Raw genomic sequence first — 15,949 nt, 5'->3', positions numbered from 1 at the left:
GGTGCACCAGGTAGCCCAGAGCCCTCTCTGGGCAGCGCCTCGAGCGTTCTTTGGATTGCTCAGTGTAATGGAGGGGAGTGCGTTAGGTCCACTAGACAACTGTTGAAGCTTCTGACCTCTCCCTGTCTCTCCCTCTCCTGCCTTCAGGCAGAGTGGACTATCGAGCAGACTGCCCCACCAAGCAGCTGGCCTCATGAAGGCAAGGTGGAATTCAGGGGCTATGGCCTTCGCTACCGAGATGACATGGATCTGGTTCTGAGGAACATAAACGTCAGCATAAGTGGAGGAGAGAAGGTGAGCGCTAGACCCGATAGGGGTGGCAAGCCCATTTCAGACAGATTGAGCATTTCAGATAAGCTCCCAGGGGCCGCGTTGGGGGGGGGGGGCAAATCCCAGCCTGTTGTAGCTTTAAGTCCTTGCTGCCAGCCACTCAGCCTCAGGAGAGGCATTTCAACCTTTTAGGGTGAAGAACAAATTGCACAAAAGCCGGGAAACCTGCAAACACACAGTGTGGTCGTGGGAGAGGGGTTGGGGCCTGAGGAAGGGGGCGTGGCCATCTGGGGAGCCCAGAGGCCTGGACTGGAACCCCAGGGGGACTGGATTTGGGCCCCAGGCTGGGGGTCCTGTACCCGGGCCCCAGGCTGGGGGTCCTGTACCCCAGCCCCACAAAAGCAGTTTGTGTAAATTCGGCCTGAACATGCAAAAGGGCCAAGGAAGCTGTTTTGGAGGAGGAGAAGGGGCCACATAGGGAGGAGGAAGAGGCAGCTGAGCGGAACCAAAGGACTAAGGCAAAGAAGGAGTTTGGGGAAGGGGCCCGGGCAGGAATGTTTGGGAAGGAGACGTCCAGACTATTTCAGCAGCTTGAGGCAGGTGAAAGATGCCAGTCCAGCAGCTGCAGATTCCAGGGTGTGCTGGGGCCGCACTTATCAGGACTGTGTTCTAGAGCTTCTTCCCCTGCTAATTTCTGAAGATGGGAACGGGGGCCCATTGACCACTCTCTCTCTCTCCAGGTAACTCGAAAACCTAACACAGTCATTGCAGCACAGAGCCATTGCATTCTTCCAGAGAATGCTCCGGTGTGCCAGGGCTGTTTAAGAGGCGCTTCTGTCCAGAAAGGCTGCGTCTTTCCTGCTTGCAAAGTTCGGAATATTCTCATGCAGAATTGCAGGCCCTTCCACTCAGAGCTGCCACCAGCTTGTTAGTTCTCCACTTACTAAAGAGGAGTCACTTTGTTCCTTGGGGCGGCGGGGGGGATCCCTCTTCACAAACAGCGTGTGTCCTCCTCCATCCACGGCTCCCGCTGGGCTATCTTCCTTTCCCGGACTGAGCCCAGGGTGGCCCTTTTCTCTGTCCTGCTCAACAGGTGGGCATCGTTGGAAGAACAGGCGCTGGGAAGTCGTCCCTCACTCTCGGCTTGTTCCGGATCAATGAGGCAGCCGAAGGGGAGATTCTCATTGATGGGATTAACATTGCCAAAATTGGGCTCCATGACCTTCGCTTCAAGGTCACGATTATCCCCCAGGTAAGCTCCAGTGCTGTGCTCGCTTGACCCGTCTTCTGAATTGTGCCACTTAATGACAGTGGCCAGAGCCTCCCCTGGAGAGACTTCAGTGTCTGGGGATCTCAATGTGGGTCTGCTTTTATTTTCCTTTCTGTATCACTTTTCTGCCCTGGCACTTGTGGCAGCGCTTAACAAGGGCTGAGGGAGAGAATGCAAAGGGACTGGGGGAAATAAACGCAGGATGCCAGTCCTTTTGAGCTGTTGTGGTGGACCTGCAGGAGGCAGTTCTGGGAGAGAGGAAGCGAACGGGCCACTGATCCCAGCCGGGTCCAGGAAGGGGCCCTCTGCTGCGTTCACCTCTAGGCGGAGCCTGTTGGGGGGAGCAAACAGCACGTGGCGCTGCCCGGCCCAGTGCAGTCGGCCTCCCTGCCTCTCCCCTCTCCCCTTGATGGAGTCAGGTGTGGAACAGCTATGGACGAAGGCTGTCCTGTGAGGGGAGCAGCTGAAGAGCAGCTGGCCTTTGTGGAGCTGAGCACGCGCCGGGCCCAGCTTTGCTTCCTGGCTTAGCTGCGTCCTCCTTGTGATGAGTTCCCTTCCAAAGGGACGCAGGAGGCAGCTCTGTGAGGACTACTGCAGGCCTGAACCCGGATTGCGGTGTGGTTGTTTTGTTTCTTGTTTGATCTTGTGTGTACAAAGGCCGGCTCTAACATTATCTTGCTTCCCCAGCCTTTTTTTCTTGGTGCGTGTAGACCAGCCTTCCCCAACCTGACCCACTCCAGATGGGTTGGACTGCAACTCCCAGCTGGCATGGCCGTTGGCGAGGCTGGCTGGGGATAATAGGAGTTGCAGTCCAACCCGTTTGGAGGGCACTCGGTTGGGAAAGGCTGGCATGGATTTTGCGTGTGCACATCAGTTTTGAAAGAGGCTAGAAGCCCATTCAGTGCCCTTTGGATTCTGTAGAACGCCTGCACCGAGCTGCTAGTACGGCGGTCCTCACCTCCCAAGCACCTCTCCAGTAGGCAAACCAGCCAAAGTTTGGCCGTGCTAAAAGTGAAGAATTCCCACCTTGCACAAAACGGCCAGCTTGCAGGGCTGGTGTCATGATACCGAAACAGGAAGAAGGCCTCTTGGAGGGCTCTGTGAGTGTGGCTGAAGGCCGCTTTGAATATGATGAACTCCCTACCCAGTTCTGCCTAGGGGAGAAAGGGAGGGTGGCATAGCTGAGTGGTCGAGCCCCTGCTTTGCATGCAGGAGGTCCCAGGTTCAGTCCCTGGCAGCATCTCCAGGTAGGGCTACTAGGAAAGCATCCTGCCTGAAACTTGCCAGTCACTGTCAACAATGCTGGGCTAGATGGACCAAGGCAGCTTCCGCTGTTCCTATGTTGAACTGCCTGTAGGTCATCATGGGTGGCTGCATCCCACATGCCTCTCTTGCTGCCTGCCCTGATACCATGGCCATTTCTAGCATGTCTTTGTGTGCAATGGAAATCTTTGGAACGTGTAATGCAGCCCCATTTGCTTGCATCACATTGTCTCAATAGGACCCCATCTTGTTTTCCGGCTCCCTGCGTATGAATCTGGACCCTTTTGATCAATATTCAGACGAAGATGTCTGGAGGTCTTTGGAACTTTCTCACTTGAAAAACTTTGTAGCGACGCTCCCTGATAAGCTCAGTCATGAGTGTTCAGAAGGCGGAGAGAACCTCAGGTACTGTGCCATATCTGCACCTTCTTTCTTTAAAAGAAAAAAACACCTGTTATTTTCAGACACTTTCTGCCTGAGTAAGACTAACCTTGTTGCAAAGCGTGGCTCTAAGTAAAGCATGGTTTCTAGCCTTCTCAGAGGCTTCCTCTGCCCCAGCCTTTGCACTATCCCTTCCCTGAACACTGAGAGCGGCCGTACCAGAGTAGCCGAGTCTCCTGCAGCACTGCCCATGGCGCCCACACTGCAGGAGCCCATGCCTGGAGTTCTGCACTAAAAGCTCCCATATCCTCCCGCTGCGAAACCCAGATCCTGCCTTCGGAACACGTTCTGCAAACGTGCGCCCTTTCCAGGCATCCCAATGTTTGCAGGGCTGTCCCTTTCTGTGACTGGTGTCTGTAAAGGCTGGGGATAGTGGGCTGTTCTTGTGAGTATTTGGGAGCTCCTTAAGAATGTGGGAACAGATTTATGTCCCGGGCTGGCATTAACAGATGTCCACAGAAACTGCCGGATGGCCATGCTAGGAATGAAGAGGTCCTGTTTCCCAGTCTTCTTCATTTTATACAGCACTTGCAAAGCACAGCCAGCCAAGTTTCAATTTTTCCTTTGCAACTATTGGTGCTGTGCCCAGTTGGAGCTCTTCACAGGAAGAAAACATGACACAAGTTTGTGTCACTGCTCTGAATGCAGAAATGCCCCGGGATTCTGGCTTCCCCCTTCTTGGAAAACGAAGGTGCAGTTACTGTCATGCATACCCCGGTGAACTCGGTTGGGTCCTCTGCTCTGCATGTTGCTGCGTTTGACAGCTGTCAAATGGAATTGTTTTTATGTTCTGATTTAACCAAGATGTTTTAATCTGTATTAACAGGAGTAAATGGTGAGGTTCTGTTGTTGAGATTCACAAAAGCTAATATTATGAATGGAACCGATTCCCTAGGGAGGGGGTGGGCTCTCCCACACTGGAGGCATTCAAGACGAACCTGGACAGCCACCTCTCAGGGATGCTCTGACTTGGATTCCTGCGTTGAGCAGGGGGGCTGGACTCGAAGGTCTTTTGGCCCCTTCCAACCCTACTCATCTGTGATTCCATGAATGGAAATTCTAGCCTTGTCTAGCCACATGGAATCATGTGTGAGAGTGCCACACCCAAGAATCGACCGTGTCACTCGGTGTGCGTTGTGCGTCTGGAATCCCCCCAAGTCTGTCATTCCTGGCGTCCTGCTCAGTCCTTTGTTAGAGGCCCTGCTTGGTTTTCTGCCTCATGATCTCATGATTGTAGGTTCCCATCTCTTCTGGCAATGCAGTAATACTGCGAAGTCCAGTAATAGCTTTTAAACGAACTGTTCACATTTTGTGTGTGTTTCAGTTTTAGCCTTTTGGGATTGGGGCCCCACAGCTACGTTCTCTTCAGAATGAAAGTGGCCAGTTTCAACACATGTGTGTGTTTCAAACAAAGCAAGAATCATGTGACATGGGGTTTAGCCCCCAGATAAACTCCTGTTTGGGTGCCCTTAATTTCTGCAACCCCCTTCTGCCTCCAGTGTTGGGCAGCGGCAGCTCGTGTGCCTCGCTCGAGCCTTGCTTCGGAAGTCCAAGATCCTGGTCCTTGACGAAGCCACGGCTGCTGTGGACCTCGAAACAGACAACCTCATACAGTCCACAATCCGGACCCAGTTTGAAGGGTGCACAGTCCTGACGATAGCACACCGGCTGAACACCATTATGGACTATACACGGTAATGCTGAGGGGCCAGCGAGTGCCTGAGGAGCCCGTCCTCGCAAGTGGCTGACAGTAGCGCAGCCCCGCGGGAGGAGGGGTAGCTCAGCACGAGACACTTGCCCGCAGTGTCCCTGGCTTCTCCAGGGAGAACTGGGAAAGAGACTGGTCTGAAACCCCGGAGGGCTGTAAACCAGGGTGGGCAACATAGTGCCCTCCGGATGGCTTGGACTACGACTCCCGTAAGCCCCACCAGCAAGGCCAGTGGTCAGGGATTGTGGGAGTTGTAGTCCAAGACATCTGGAGGCCACCAGGTTGCCTACCACTGGCTTAGGCAGTGCTGAGCTAGATGGACCAGTGGTCCGCCTTTGTACCAAGCAGCTTTCTACATTCAGCCGTTGGGGCGGGAAGAGCGGTCGTCTGCCTCCCTCCCCACTTTTAACCAGCAGCCCCTGGGGAGTGCCGGCAGCGCTCGCGCTTCAGAGTGAGCCAGGCTACTGGACTGTCTGCACACTCCATTCCTGACATGTTGATGGGGTGGGTGAAGGGTAGGTCAGGATCTACTGGTAGATCCCTTGGTGATTTGCAGGAGGGCTTTTGACTTCCAACAGTTCAAACCATTGCATGTAAACTTACCCCTTTAGAAGCTACCCTGCCATGGCTGGCCTCACACTCATCGCTTCCCTCTTAGCCTTGGTGTTCCTCGCTGGTAAAAGATGAATATTAACTGGCTGTCTTTCACCAGGTCTTTGCGCAGTTTTGTTGGCCAATTTCAGAGTTTTGTGCTGGAATCCCTGGTCCGTAGGAACTCAGATGTGGATATGGCGCATGAAAGCCAGCTACTGGAGCCACACCTTCACCTCTGGCTCTTGGGGTTCTAGCATAAAACAAAGCAGACCATACAACACTGACGTCTGCAGTGTATCATAGTGTTACCAATATGCTGACTACATTTTTTCCCTTCTGCTTCTTTAGGGTGATTGTTCTCGATAAAGGCAAAATTGTGGAGTGTGGTTCTCCTGCCATCCTAGTCCAGAAGAAAGGCATTTTCTATAGTATGGCCAAAGACTCAGGCCTAGTTTAATGTTAAGGTTGCACCTTCTCTCACTGTGGGGGTGGAGTGCAGGGCCGGTGAACAGGATGGCAGCATCGGTCAAAAATCCCTTGCCGTGATTCTCAAGCCAAATAATTCCACTTAATAAGATTTTGCAACATGATGAAGAAATGCAGAACGTACAACCTTCTTCCACCTGGTCCTTTTAAGGGTTATTTTGCAAGCATATGGTAGCAACGGGCAGGCTGTATGTTTCAGCCAAAGTCCAACATTTAGATTTTATCCAGGACTCCATCGTCTTACAAAGCAGTAGGACCAAACTATTTTGAGTCCTCTGAAAAAAGCTTAACTTCTCATTGTGTTTGAATTTTGCTCTGTCACCCCATTTTTGTGGGCAGACTCTCCTAAAAATGCAAGTTGATTTCCCACTGAACATCCAGTGTTGGAATGGCGGGAGCCTCAGGACCGCTGCGAGGGGCGCGGTCCAAACCTTTCATGCCACAAACGACATCCCCACGTGCTGGAGCCGAGGGAGGAAAAGAGGGATTGCCCCTCATTTGATCAATGGGCTTCCTGCATTTAAAATGTTATGCCTGGCAAAATAAAAACAAACAACCCCCAAACCAACCATTCTGATGGATGTAGCTTGTCTTGATGATCAAGGAGAGAACGAAGACAGAGGGCAGGGGGCTAGTACTGATGGCCACAGGAAAGACTGGACTGTTTGTTCCCGTAGGTTGCCAATTGCCTTGCACAGCTTTTGCCTCTGCCATAAGATTTTTTTTTTTTAATTCTGTGGATGAAAGAATCATCCCAGCACAGGCTGCTGATACCAATACCAATGCCAAAAAGCAAAAAAAGACGACTTGTTTCCTCATCCTGAGGTCCTTTTTTTCAGCCTCTCTCACCTGGGAAGGAACTGCAACAGAAGATGCATTTCCTGCGTTCTCCAATCTCATTTTTTTGAAGGAAAATTTGAATATCAGTGGCTTGAAATGCTCACCCAGGAGCCTGGAACTGTGGAGTTTGAATTATGTTGCTGGCCTTTTTTTAAAACTAGAGTTGCGTCTTTTCCTAGAATAAAGTTATTTATTTTATTTTTTTTGTAAATACACTTCTCTAAAGTATAAATACACTGATGTTTACTTTGGTATTTTTGTAATGACTCATGGAAAGAGCTTTCAGTAAATTTTTTTGTTTGGAGAATTGTCCTCATTCCTCATGTTGTTTGTAAACCTACAGCAAATATTGGTAGCTTGGCTGTGTATAAAGATGTACACAGTTTCCATACACACAGCATAGGAACACTGGCCATGTTGCAGCTCAGCGTTCCCCAACCTAGTGCCTCCAGATGTGTTGGACTACAAAACCCATCATCCCAGGCCACCATGACCATGGGGAAATGGGAGCTGTAGTCCACCCTACCTGGGGGGCATCTGGTTTGGGGAGGCAGTTTTAGCTGCTTTTGTTTCAACTACTGTGATCTAAAGTATGTGCATGAGATATGCATAGGTATTCAGATAACCTACGCAAACAGAAGCCAAGCTTGTTAGGGCAGTGTTTAAAGAATTAATCCAACTGCCCTCCATGACCTATATACCTTAGGCATCTTGACTGGGACAACCAAATAAAGTAAAATACCTTACCTCTGCTAATGTGAGACTTTAACAAGCATAGCCCCACCTACTGCTAAACCTTTTATAGCCAAAAGCTTACGTTAATTTTTTTTAATTTGGCTTAAAAAAAAGTAACCTAAGTTTACAGGGTGAAATAGTTAGGTTTTGTGGACAATAAGGGGCACATCTGAGTTAAGTACCCTGGCGGAGTGGCTGTTTCAGCTTTTAGCAACATAAGCAACAACAGGTTGTGGGACTGGCAGGTTTTCCTATAGGACTGAAAAATGTTTAAAGACTTTCTTCCTACTCCACCCTCTAATCTGATCAAATATAATTTGCTACAAGCCTAAGCAGTGAACTTTATGTCATGTGAAGAACAACCCTATGCTATGAAGCAAAAAAAAATCCCCTCCTGTTGCAGCTGCAATGCTGTGCAGTCACACGGTTTGGGGATCACAAGATTAGCCTGATGCAATCACTTAAAGGGATGTCAAGTCACCAGAATGGGCTGACATTTTAAAAGGGCAGCTTTGCAAGGGGGCCGAAAGGAGTCGACATGCTGTGTCTCCAAACCTGTTTGTCCACAGGCCCACATGGACTAAGGCAAAGGTTGAAGTCACGGGGTGTGACTTGCATCAGGCAAGTGAAACGTGGCATGAGTCAGCCATTTCATGTGGTGTGGCAAGAACTTCCTTGTGCGCGGGCCTCCTTGGCTACCCGTTGTTCCAGGGTGAGGCGGCAGTGAAACCTGGGTGCTGCAGCACAGTGCTAGAGCCACCGCTTTGCACGCATGCAGCTCCAGGTAGGGTTGGGAGGAGCCCCTGTCCGCAGTCCTGGAGAGCTACTGCAGCCAGTCAGTGTTGACAATACTGGGCTAGATGGACCCAGGGTCTGACTCCGTGCAAGGCAGCTTCCAATGTTCCGAAGATGTCTCAGGATAAAGCAGATGTACAACAGCTAGGAAATCCCCCCGTGGACAAGCATAACTGAATAGGACACGCGTGCACCTTCATTTCAGACACTTACATGGAGCCCTGCTGCATCAGCCCTCTCCCCAGTTGGGCCAGCCCAGTGCCTCTGGGGAAGCCCACAAGCAAGGCATGAAGGGCGAGTGGCCATCTCTCCCTGCTGCTCCAAAGCAACTGGTTTCCAGTAGATTGCCCTTCCTCCACGCCATGCATTTGCCTAACCCCCTATTAAGCCCAGCCGAGTCCATGGCCATCATTGCATCTCATGCCAGCAAATTCCATGAACTGTGTACTGGGGGAAGGATGGGGTAGTAGTAATGGCTTCATGTCGGCTGAATGCAGCCACGGCTCCTGCAGGAATGGCCAAGCACCTCTGGTTGAGCTTCTGCAGTACTATCTTTCTCTCTGGTCATCTCACAGGTTCCAAATGTTGAAGGGTGACTGGTGTATTACCGGCAAGTGTGCCCTATGCGAACAGTTATTTTTTAAAGAGTATAACCACAAATGCTCTTAAAATGCACTCATACGTTTTTAAAAGTCTTCACGCACCCCAGAGCCGGCCTTTCAGTAGCGCTTGTTTATTGTACTCCCAATTTGGAAGAGGCAGATCACAAGACTGGTTGACAGGAGAACAAGAACGGTACAACTTTCCTTGCTGCTAAAAACATCAAGAAGCCCGGCAAGACCTGTATGACTCGAAGTGCTAGCAGCTGTGTAGTGCTTCTGGCCAGGAGAGGGGCAGGGTGGGCTAGTAATATCCACACTTGCATGCCCGCAGTGTGGAAATGATGGCAGAAAACAGAGCTTCTCCTATCAAATGAACCCTTAGGTCACTTTCCAAGGTCAAAGTCTGGATTTTATTCTAGTGTTTTGTATTCAGGGCTGCCACTGTAAATTCCAGGTTTTATCTCCCAAGTGAACGCAAAGGGGTGAGATATCACACTAAAGGACTCCATGGCTGCTAGCTGGGCAGTTTTAGCATAATGCCCCAAGCATCAACACTCAAGAGCTTCTTATTACTAAGAGGAGACAGCCCAACAGTTAAACCACCTGCAGATCTCAACCCACGCTGCACACCCTGTTTAGAAAGGGGAAACTAGCATCAACAGCCAGCTATTTCTTTTCACAAGATAACACAGTTTTATTTAAAAGACCATGGACAAAATAATGGTCAGCTTCAAATGCAGAATAAATTTTGACTTGCACTCTCTGTACATTCAGAAAACTCCAGCAGTTAGCCCTGTCAGGCTGATCTGGTATGAGTCGTCCTTGCTACAAAGGTCTCGCCCACATCCCACAAAAACACAGCTGGAATCTTTCGCAAACTGTATCATGCTCCCTATACAAAAAAATTACACATTTATGCAGTCTCCAGCCCCTGTAGGCATAGAGAAGCGAAGGCTCAAGGGGGAAAAACAGTTTTCCCCAAGGACCTTTGTCTCCTCCCCCCCCCCCGAAATGGAAATGTATTATGAAATATTTTCTTTTAGAACGAGGAATAAAATGTTTAAGACAAGATGTTCGTATACTGCTACCCAGGCTTTACTCCCCCAAAATTATTTCTAAAATCTACCTAATAGACCTTTATGGGAAGGCTAAAGATGTACAATTTCTGGAAATTTGGAAACCATGGGGAGGGAGGAATGTTTTTTTAATGCTCTCTGTAACAGTCTCAACATAGATATTTCTTCATTCCTTATTAACACTATTGATTCTAATGTATCTTTTACTGATAGACATTTATGCTCTAAGTTATGCTCAGTTTCCCAAAATGTGATAAGAGTCGCTATATGGGCGGGAGGGTGCTGTTGCACTCGTGTCCCACTTGTGGGTCTGTCATGGGCAGCTGGCTGGCCGCTGCCTGAACAGAATGCTGGACTAAATGGACACTGGGTCTGATCTAGCAGAACTCTTCTTATGTGAAGAAAATGTGAATTTTTGCAGTTTAGATTTTGCTCTGTGGCAGTCAATAAATGTAATTCTACAACCCACGTGAGAGGAACACTGTAGGTTATCCTGCCACTGCCATCACATCCAATGGAATCGTGTAGGTTATCTCACCTACATTTCTTAAAAAAAATAAAAATCTTTGTGGCTTGGGTCTATGGATGCCACAGTTTTTAATAAGGTTCCCAATTAGATATCAGGGAATTTCCCTAAATGTCACCCAAACCAGTTCCTCACAAACAAGAACAGATGCTGTACAAGAGTCTTCCTCTGCCTCCTGCTCTTCCAGCTTCCAAAATAATTCAGATGTTTCAGGGACTGCTTGCTAAAGTTCCTAAAACATTACGTGTAGCTTGGTTTGCTCGTAAAATTATCATGTATGGTATATTAAATTTAAAAGTATAGTTTGTTCAGACAATAGTTACAAATGTACTAATTAAGTTTGCTTTTAAATGTTTTCTTTTTAATGGTAATTTTAAGAGTAAACTGAATTATATAATTCATTTTCCTAAAGTTACAAAGTGACTTTAGATCTGTGAAGAGCACTACAAAAATGGGTATTGCATATTTTCCCCAAGATTCCCACCCACCCACCGAAATGGGTGGGGAAATGTTTTTTCTCCCCATGGCTTTGAAATTTCCAGAAATTTTACACCTCTATGAAGGCAGCCTTCAGCCACTGGATTGTGCTTTAAATTCAAGATAGAAATTGGTTCAAGCACCTCAGTCAGATTGTTACATCCGCTTCAAAGGCAAAAGAGGCACTTGACTCGCAATGAACTCATTTTGCACCAGCAGAGATCGGCTCCTATAGAAGTTCCAGTGGGTGCAAACAAGAACAAATTCCTTCTTCTGGGTCAGTGGGGCAGCTGATGGCAGAAAATATCCACGAGCTACTCCCAAGAGCAGCAGTTATCTGTATTGCTTCTTCAGACCTTTCCTCATGGGTACAGGCCTAAGAATCACTCCACTCAATGGATGCAAAATACCACATCAGAACTTGCACCCATTATAGCCAGACTGGGAGAGATCCAACCCCTTTATGACATTTCAGAAGCCAGAAGTACACATTTGGTCTTTGGCTCACAGCAGAACAAAGATTGCCAGCTGGAATTCTACAACAGGAAGCTATTTTGGCACATACAGAAAAGTTTCAAAATCTCTTTGCTGAACTCTTGACTGAATACAACAGCAGCAAGATTTATTTCTTTTAAAGAATCCTGGTCTCCAAATTAAGTCAATTGTTATAGAAGCTCTGAAGTGCCTCATTTTGCCACACAATCTGGACGGAGTGAATATTAGAAGCAATCTGAAAACCAGGGTTTTAACAAGGATTTTGGAGATCAGAGAAAGCGCCCAAGGAGTGAGGATACCGAAACTTGTGTGAAAGGCCTTAACAGGTACAGACAGACTGAGGGTTTCCACTGCAATGATTTTTCTTATCAGTGTAAAGAAAGGAAATACAGACAGTGCCTAGGTAAGAAGATGGGTCAGAATCTACCCTAGTTCCTCCGCTGCTCAAGGCATCCAACATGGACAGAACTGACTTTTGACTATATATTCTTTTCAGGAAAAAACAGGCATACATTGAAGAGCGAGAGGCTAAGAAGTGGCAGACGTTTTCCCCCAAAGTCCAGTCTTCTTGTGCACACACGCCCCTTCAAAAGGCACAGCATAAAAGGATTTCCACGAAGTCCACCAAAGGCTCCATGCGACGGGCCAGCCCGCTTCCGTCCGCTTGCACGCCCGAGCTTGTTCAGAGACGCTTGTAGGTGCCGAGGAGAGCGTGGCAGTTGGGGCAATGATGGTCCACGTCGAGCAGGGCATCCACGCAGAAGGGGATGAAGCAGCAGCCGGCCCAGCACCTGGCAGAGAAAGCAAGCAGGGTTCAGGACAAAACCTCCCCAGGTGCACCACGGCCAACCTCCTGGGACACTTTTTAAAATTCATTTAAACTATTTATAAGCCACCTTTTCAGGTAAGGCCATGTACAACAAACAACACCTAAAACCACAAGACATCATAAAATAAGAACAAGCACAATGATACAGTCAAAATTAACCATTAAAACCAGATGGCACCATATACACAACAGCCCCCATAGAAAAACTTAGTTATAGGCCCAGGTGAACAGGTGAGTCTTTAGGGCCCATTTGGATGCCTGTAATGATGGGGCCTGGCGGGCACCAATTGCAGCAGAGCTCCCCAAGTGGGGGGCCACTACTGAGAAGGCCCCACCCCCGCGCCCGACAACGTCACGGCACATTACTCGAGTATCACATAGATGGGCCCGTATCCCACATTCCATCCAAAGAAAGGATCTTGGGAGGTCTGTCTGCCTTGGAGAGCCACAGTCAGTCAGTCAGAGGGGAGAGCAGTGGGCTGGATTCATCCAGCAGGCTGACGGATTGGAACAGCCTTTTAGTAAACCAAGAAAGGGCTACTGGCCAAAATTACACAGCTGCATTTCCGCGTATGTGTAGAAGAGGGGAAAGTCCTGTGTGGAAGTGCCAGCTGTGAGCCTCTTAACAAACGAGCAAAAAAAAATGCTGCCTTCTACCAAGCGTACCGGTGAAGGGGGAGACAGATCAACCCATCCCTCCTACAGCAGCTCTCTCACTCGCCTGCATGGAATCCCTGGTCGCCTATGGCAACCAGGCAAGTGCTTAAATAGAAGGCTGCGTTAGAAGGCAGATTCCTGGGTTTAAAAAAATATTTACCTGCCTTTACATCCCAGAAACAGAATCTTCAAGCCAGCTAACTTCCACACCACCACCACAATATAAGAACAAAGCACAGGCAGGATCCAAATGGTGGCCACTCAATGGCCCAAATGGCTTCTGCATTAAGACCACCAGAAGGACATTCAGATCCGCAGGCACACAAACTTGTTTCTGTGCGGCGTTGCTGTCTGCGTGGAAAGAGCCACGCAGCACTCGGTAATCCGAACAGCATCGAATCCTCCTTGCCAGATACTCGGCGCTTGCCGCCCGTCCCCAGCCTGGCGCCCTCCAGATGTGCTGGGCTGCAGTTCCCAGCGTCCCCCAGCCAGCAAGGAGCAGGAGAGACAGGAAGAGCCGATGGCTCACTCACCCCAGCAGGCAGAGGCTTCCGCAGGAGAGCCAGGCCAAGGCCCCCGCGTGGTGCGTGGCCTGGGTCACAATCATTCGGCTGCAGGAGGGGCAGCACATCTGCACGGGGCGGTCGTGGAAGACCAGGGGGTTCTGGACGTAGACTGCCTGAACGGAGACTGGGGGGGGGAGACAAGGGCAGAAGAGTCACCTTCCCTTCGAAAGCGGGCCTGCTGCCGGCTTTGGCCATCCAGCTAGCCGGATTCAGAGCCACAGGAGGGTGGGCCCTACGGCAGCTGCCCCCTGCCTGGTGCCCTCCAGATGTCTCCGATCACACATCCCATAACCTGGGAACGATGGAGCTTGCAGTTGGCCATGTCTGGAGGGCGCCGGGGGGGAGCTGTCCTCTGGGCTCGCTCAGGCTCTGGGGCAGCTTCAGATGCAAACTCTGGGCTGGTCAGTCTCATGCCTGACTGCAGGGGGGGCTTCGGCCCACCGCCCAGACGCGCACGCGGCCCTCCTCTGGCCTCGCTGCACAAGCCAAGAACGAAGGCGGACACTTTTCCGGCAGAGACACGTTTTGAGCTGTGCACGATTCTTGACATTCTGCCAGTTGATTCGAGGGTTGTCAGGAGGCTTTTCCTCTCACGGCTGCATGTCTTCGGTGCAGAATTTTTATGGCTGGGCTATTTGTAATGGCACATCGCTCAAGGCGCCTCAAAGACATCCGGAAACAAACACAGCCTGGCACCTGCGGGGGACGGGAGGGAGGGTGGCTCGCCCCAGGGACTCAACGCGGCCCACCGCTTCCCACCGGGTGCCTCGTGCCCCTCAAGGGGCACCTCGCAGCAGGTGGGCCCCTTTGTCCGTGTGGCTCGGCATCGCCGCCTCCGCCTGGTGCCCTCTGGAGGCCTCAGGCCACCACGGTGCTGGCAGCTGCTGGATCTGCAGTCCAGCACTCCCGGAGGCACCAGGCCAGGCTGGTTGGGCTACTGCGGCCGGCCCAGGCCTGGGCCAAGAACCGCCTCCCCTGGCGCCTGCTACCCAGTGGAGGCCGGTGTCTCTGATGCTGGTGCAGCGCTGCATCCGCTCCGGGTTTCAGAACTCTCAAGGAGCTCTGCAAGCACCTTGGAGAGCTCCTTGAGAGTTCTGCCTGGTTCAGCCTGAAACCCGGAGGGGATGCACCGCCCCACGCCACTGGAGCCACCCGCCTCCACTGCTGCTAGCCAAGACCCTTTCCCACAGGAGACGCCGCGGTGGAAGCTCGGCCTTCTGCCCGCAAAGCGGCGCTCTGCCACTAAGCGGGGGGGCTGCCCACTGGCACCACCCTGCCGCTGGCCCAGCCCGACCCTGCACTCCCCATCGCCTCTCTGGAGGATGCTACTGGGAGAGCGCCAGCGACTAGTCGGTCCCAAGGGCTGGCCCGAGGGCGCGTGAGGCAGCGCCCGTCTGCTCTGCCCCCCTGACACCCCCTAGGCATCGAGAGAGGGGTGTTGCTGCAGAGGGCTTGTACTACGGGTGATCTCCAGGCACAGGCTTCCTCCCACGATACCTGGCCCTGAGGAAGGACTCTTCAGAACCAGGTACGTGGGCCAAGCCGGCCCTCTGGAGAGCTGCACCAGCTGCTTCCTCCCACCAATGTGGGCCCAGAGAGCCGGCCCGTTGCCTAGGAGGAGAGGATGCCCATCTTTGGAGGACCCCCTCAGAGCAGGACGGTGGACAGGCAGCTGCTCCAGAGAGCCCCACCGGCTGCTCTCACTTGCCACCGCAGGAGAAGGGGGTCAGCAGAGCTGTCTGGAGCACCCCCTGGAGGCGCTGAGCAGGTGGCTGCCCCAGAGAGCCCTGCTAGCCCCACTCTGGGGCAAATTCTGCAGTGGGACAGCGACCAGCAGGGCTCTCCGGAGCACCCCTGGAGGCGCCAGCAGGCCCTCCTGTTGGGGCAGGGTGCAACTTGCCGCTCCGCTGCCTGAGGTGGGGGTGCGCCGTGCCTCTTTGGGGCGGCAGTCCCCTTGCTGGTGCTAAGCAGGTCTGGGCAGAGACTGCCGGAACATCAGGGCACGAACCAGCTCAAGATGTCAAGGCTTACTTGGGTGTGCTGCTGCTGACGGTCCAGGCTGCATGACGTAGGGCTGCACCGGGTACGGAAGGGCACTGCCCCCCTTCATAGCTGGCCCCGTGCCTTGGCCTGGCACAGGGTACGGGTGCGGCATGGAGCTGTTCACTCCCGTCGTCTCTTCGTACGTAGGTGGTGGGGCCACCGGGCAGCTTGGAGCGGAGGGAAGAGACGTCATTGTTCTAGGAGAGAGGAAGGGAAAGCAAAACAGGCGGCGCACCGCTTAGGGGGGCCATTGCTGCGGCTGCCTTAGTGAAGAGG

At 51.5% G+C, this 15,949-nt stretch overlaps 2 protein-coding genes across 11 annotated transcripts in view; one reads left to right on the top strand and one right to left on the bottom strand.

Annotated features, from left to right (window-relative positions):
* LOC146336426 (multidrug resistance-associated protein 1-like) overlaps window positions 1-7,188 on the top strand; it is an 80,331-nt gene extending 73,143 nt beyond the window's left edge. For both annotated transcript variants that reach the window (XM_084818058.1, XM_084818059.1), the window contains 5 exons: window positions 148-294; window positions 1,364-1,522; window positions 3,042-3,208; window positions 4,744-4,938; window positions 5,895-7,188. In XM_084818058.1, the coding sequence (XP_084674184.1) occupies window positions 148-294; window positions 1,364-1,522; window positions 3,042-3,208; window positions 4,744-4,938; window positions 5,895-6,003 (777 nt within the window). In that variant the 3' untranslated portion in view covers window positions 6,004-7,188. The remainder of the gene's footprint in view (window positions 1-147; window positions 295-1,363; window positions 1,523-3,041; window positions 3,209-4,743; window positions 4,939-5,894) is intronic.
* A 1,894-nt stretch (window positions 7,189-9,082) lies between these two features.
* Window positions 9,083-15,949, bottom strand: part of LITAF (lipopolysaccharide induced TNF factor) — a 32,736-nt gene continuing 25,869 nt past the window's right edge. For 2 of the 9 annotated variants that reach the window (XM_084818063.1, XM_084818066.1), the window contains 3 exons: window positions 15,662-15,870; window positions 13,598-13,754; window positions 9,113-12,369 (listed from right to left, as the gene is read on the bottom strand). In XM_084818063.1, coding sequence (XP_084674189.1) covers window positions 12,261-12,369; window positions 13,598-13,754; window positions 15,662-15,866 — 471 coding nt within the window. In that variant the 5' untranslated portion in view covers window positions 15,867-15,870 and the 3' untranslated portion in view covers window positions 9,113-12,260. Of the gene's footprint in view, window positions 12,370-13,597; window positions 13,755-15,661; window positions 15,871-15,949 lie in introns of all 9 variants that reach the window. The other 7 variants (XM_084818068.1, XM_084818061.1, XM_084818060.1 and 4 more) reach the window with 5 other exon arrangements.

This window comes from Heloderma suspectum, chromosome 12 (genome assembly GCF_057233095.1).
Source record: "Heloderma suspectum isolate Gila_16-S chromosome 12, 16-S_ref, whole genome shotgun sequence".
In the NCBI taxonomy this organism is placed as follows: Eukaryota; Metazoa; Chordata; class Lepidosauria; order Squamata; family Helodermatidae; genus Heloderma; species Heloderma suspectum.
This window is presented reverse-complemented; position numbering and strand designations above follow the sequence as displayed.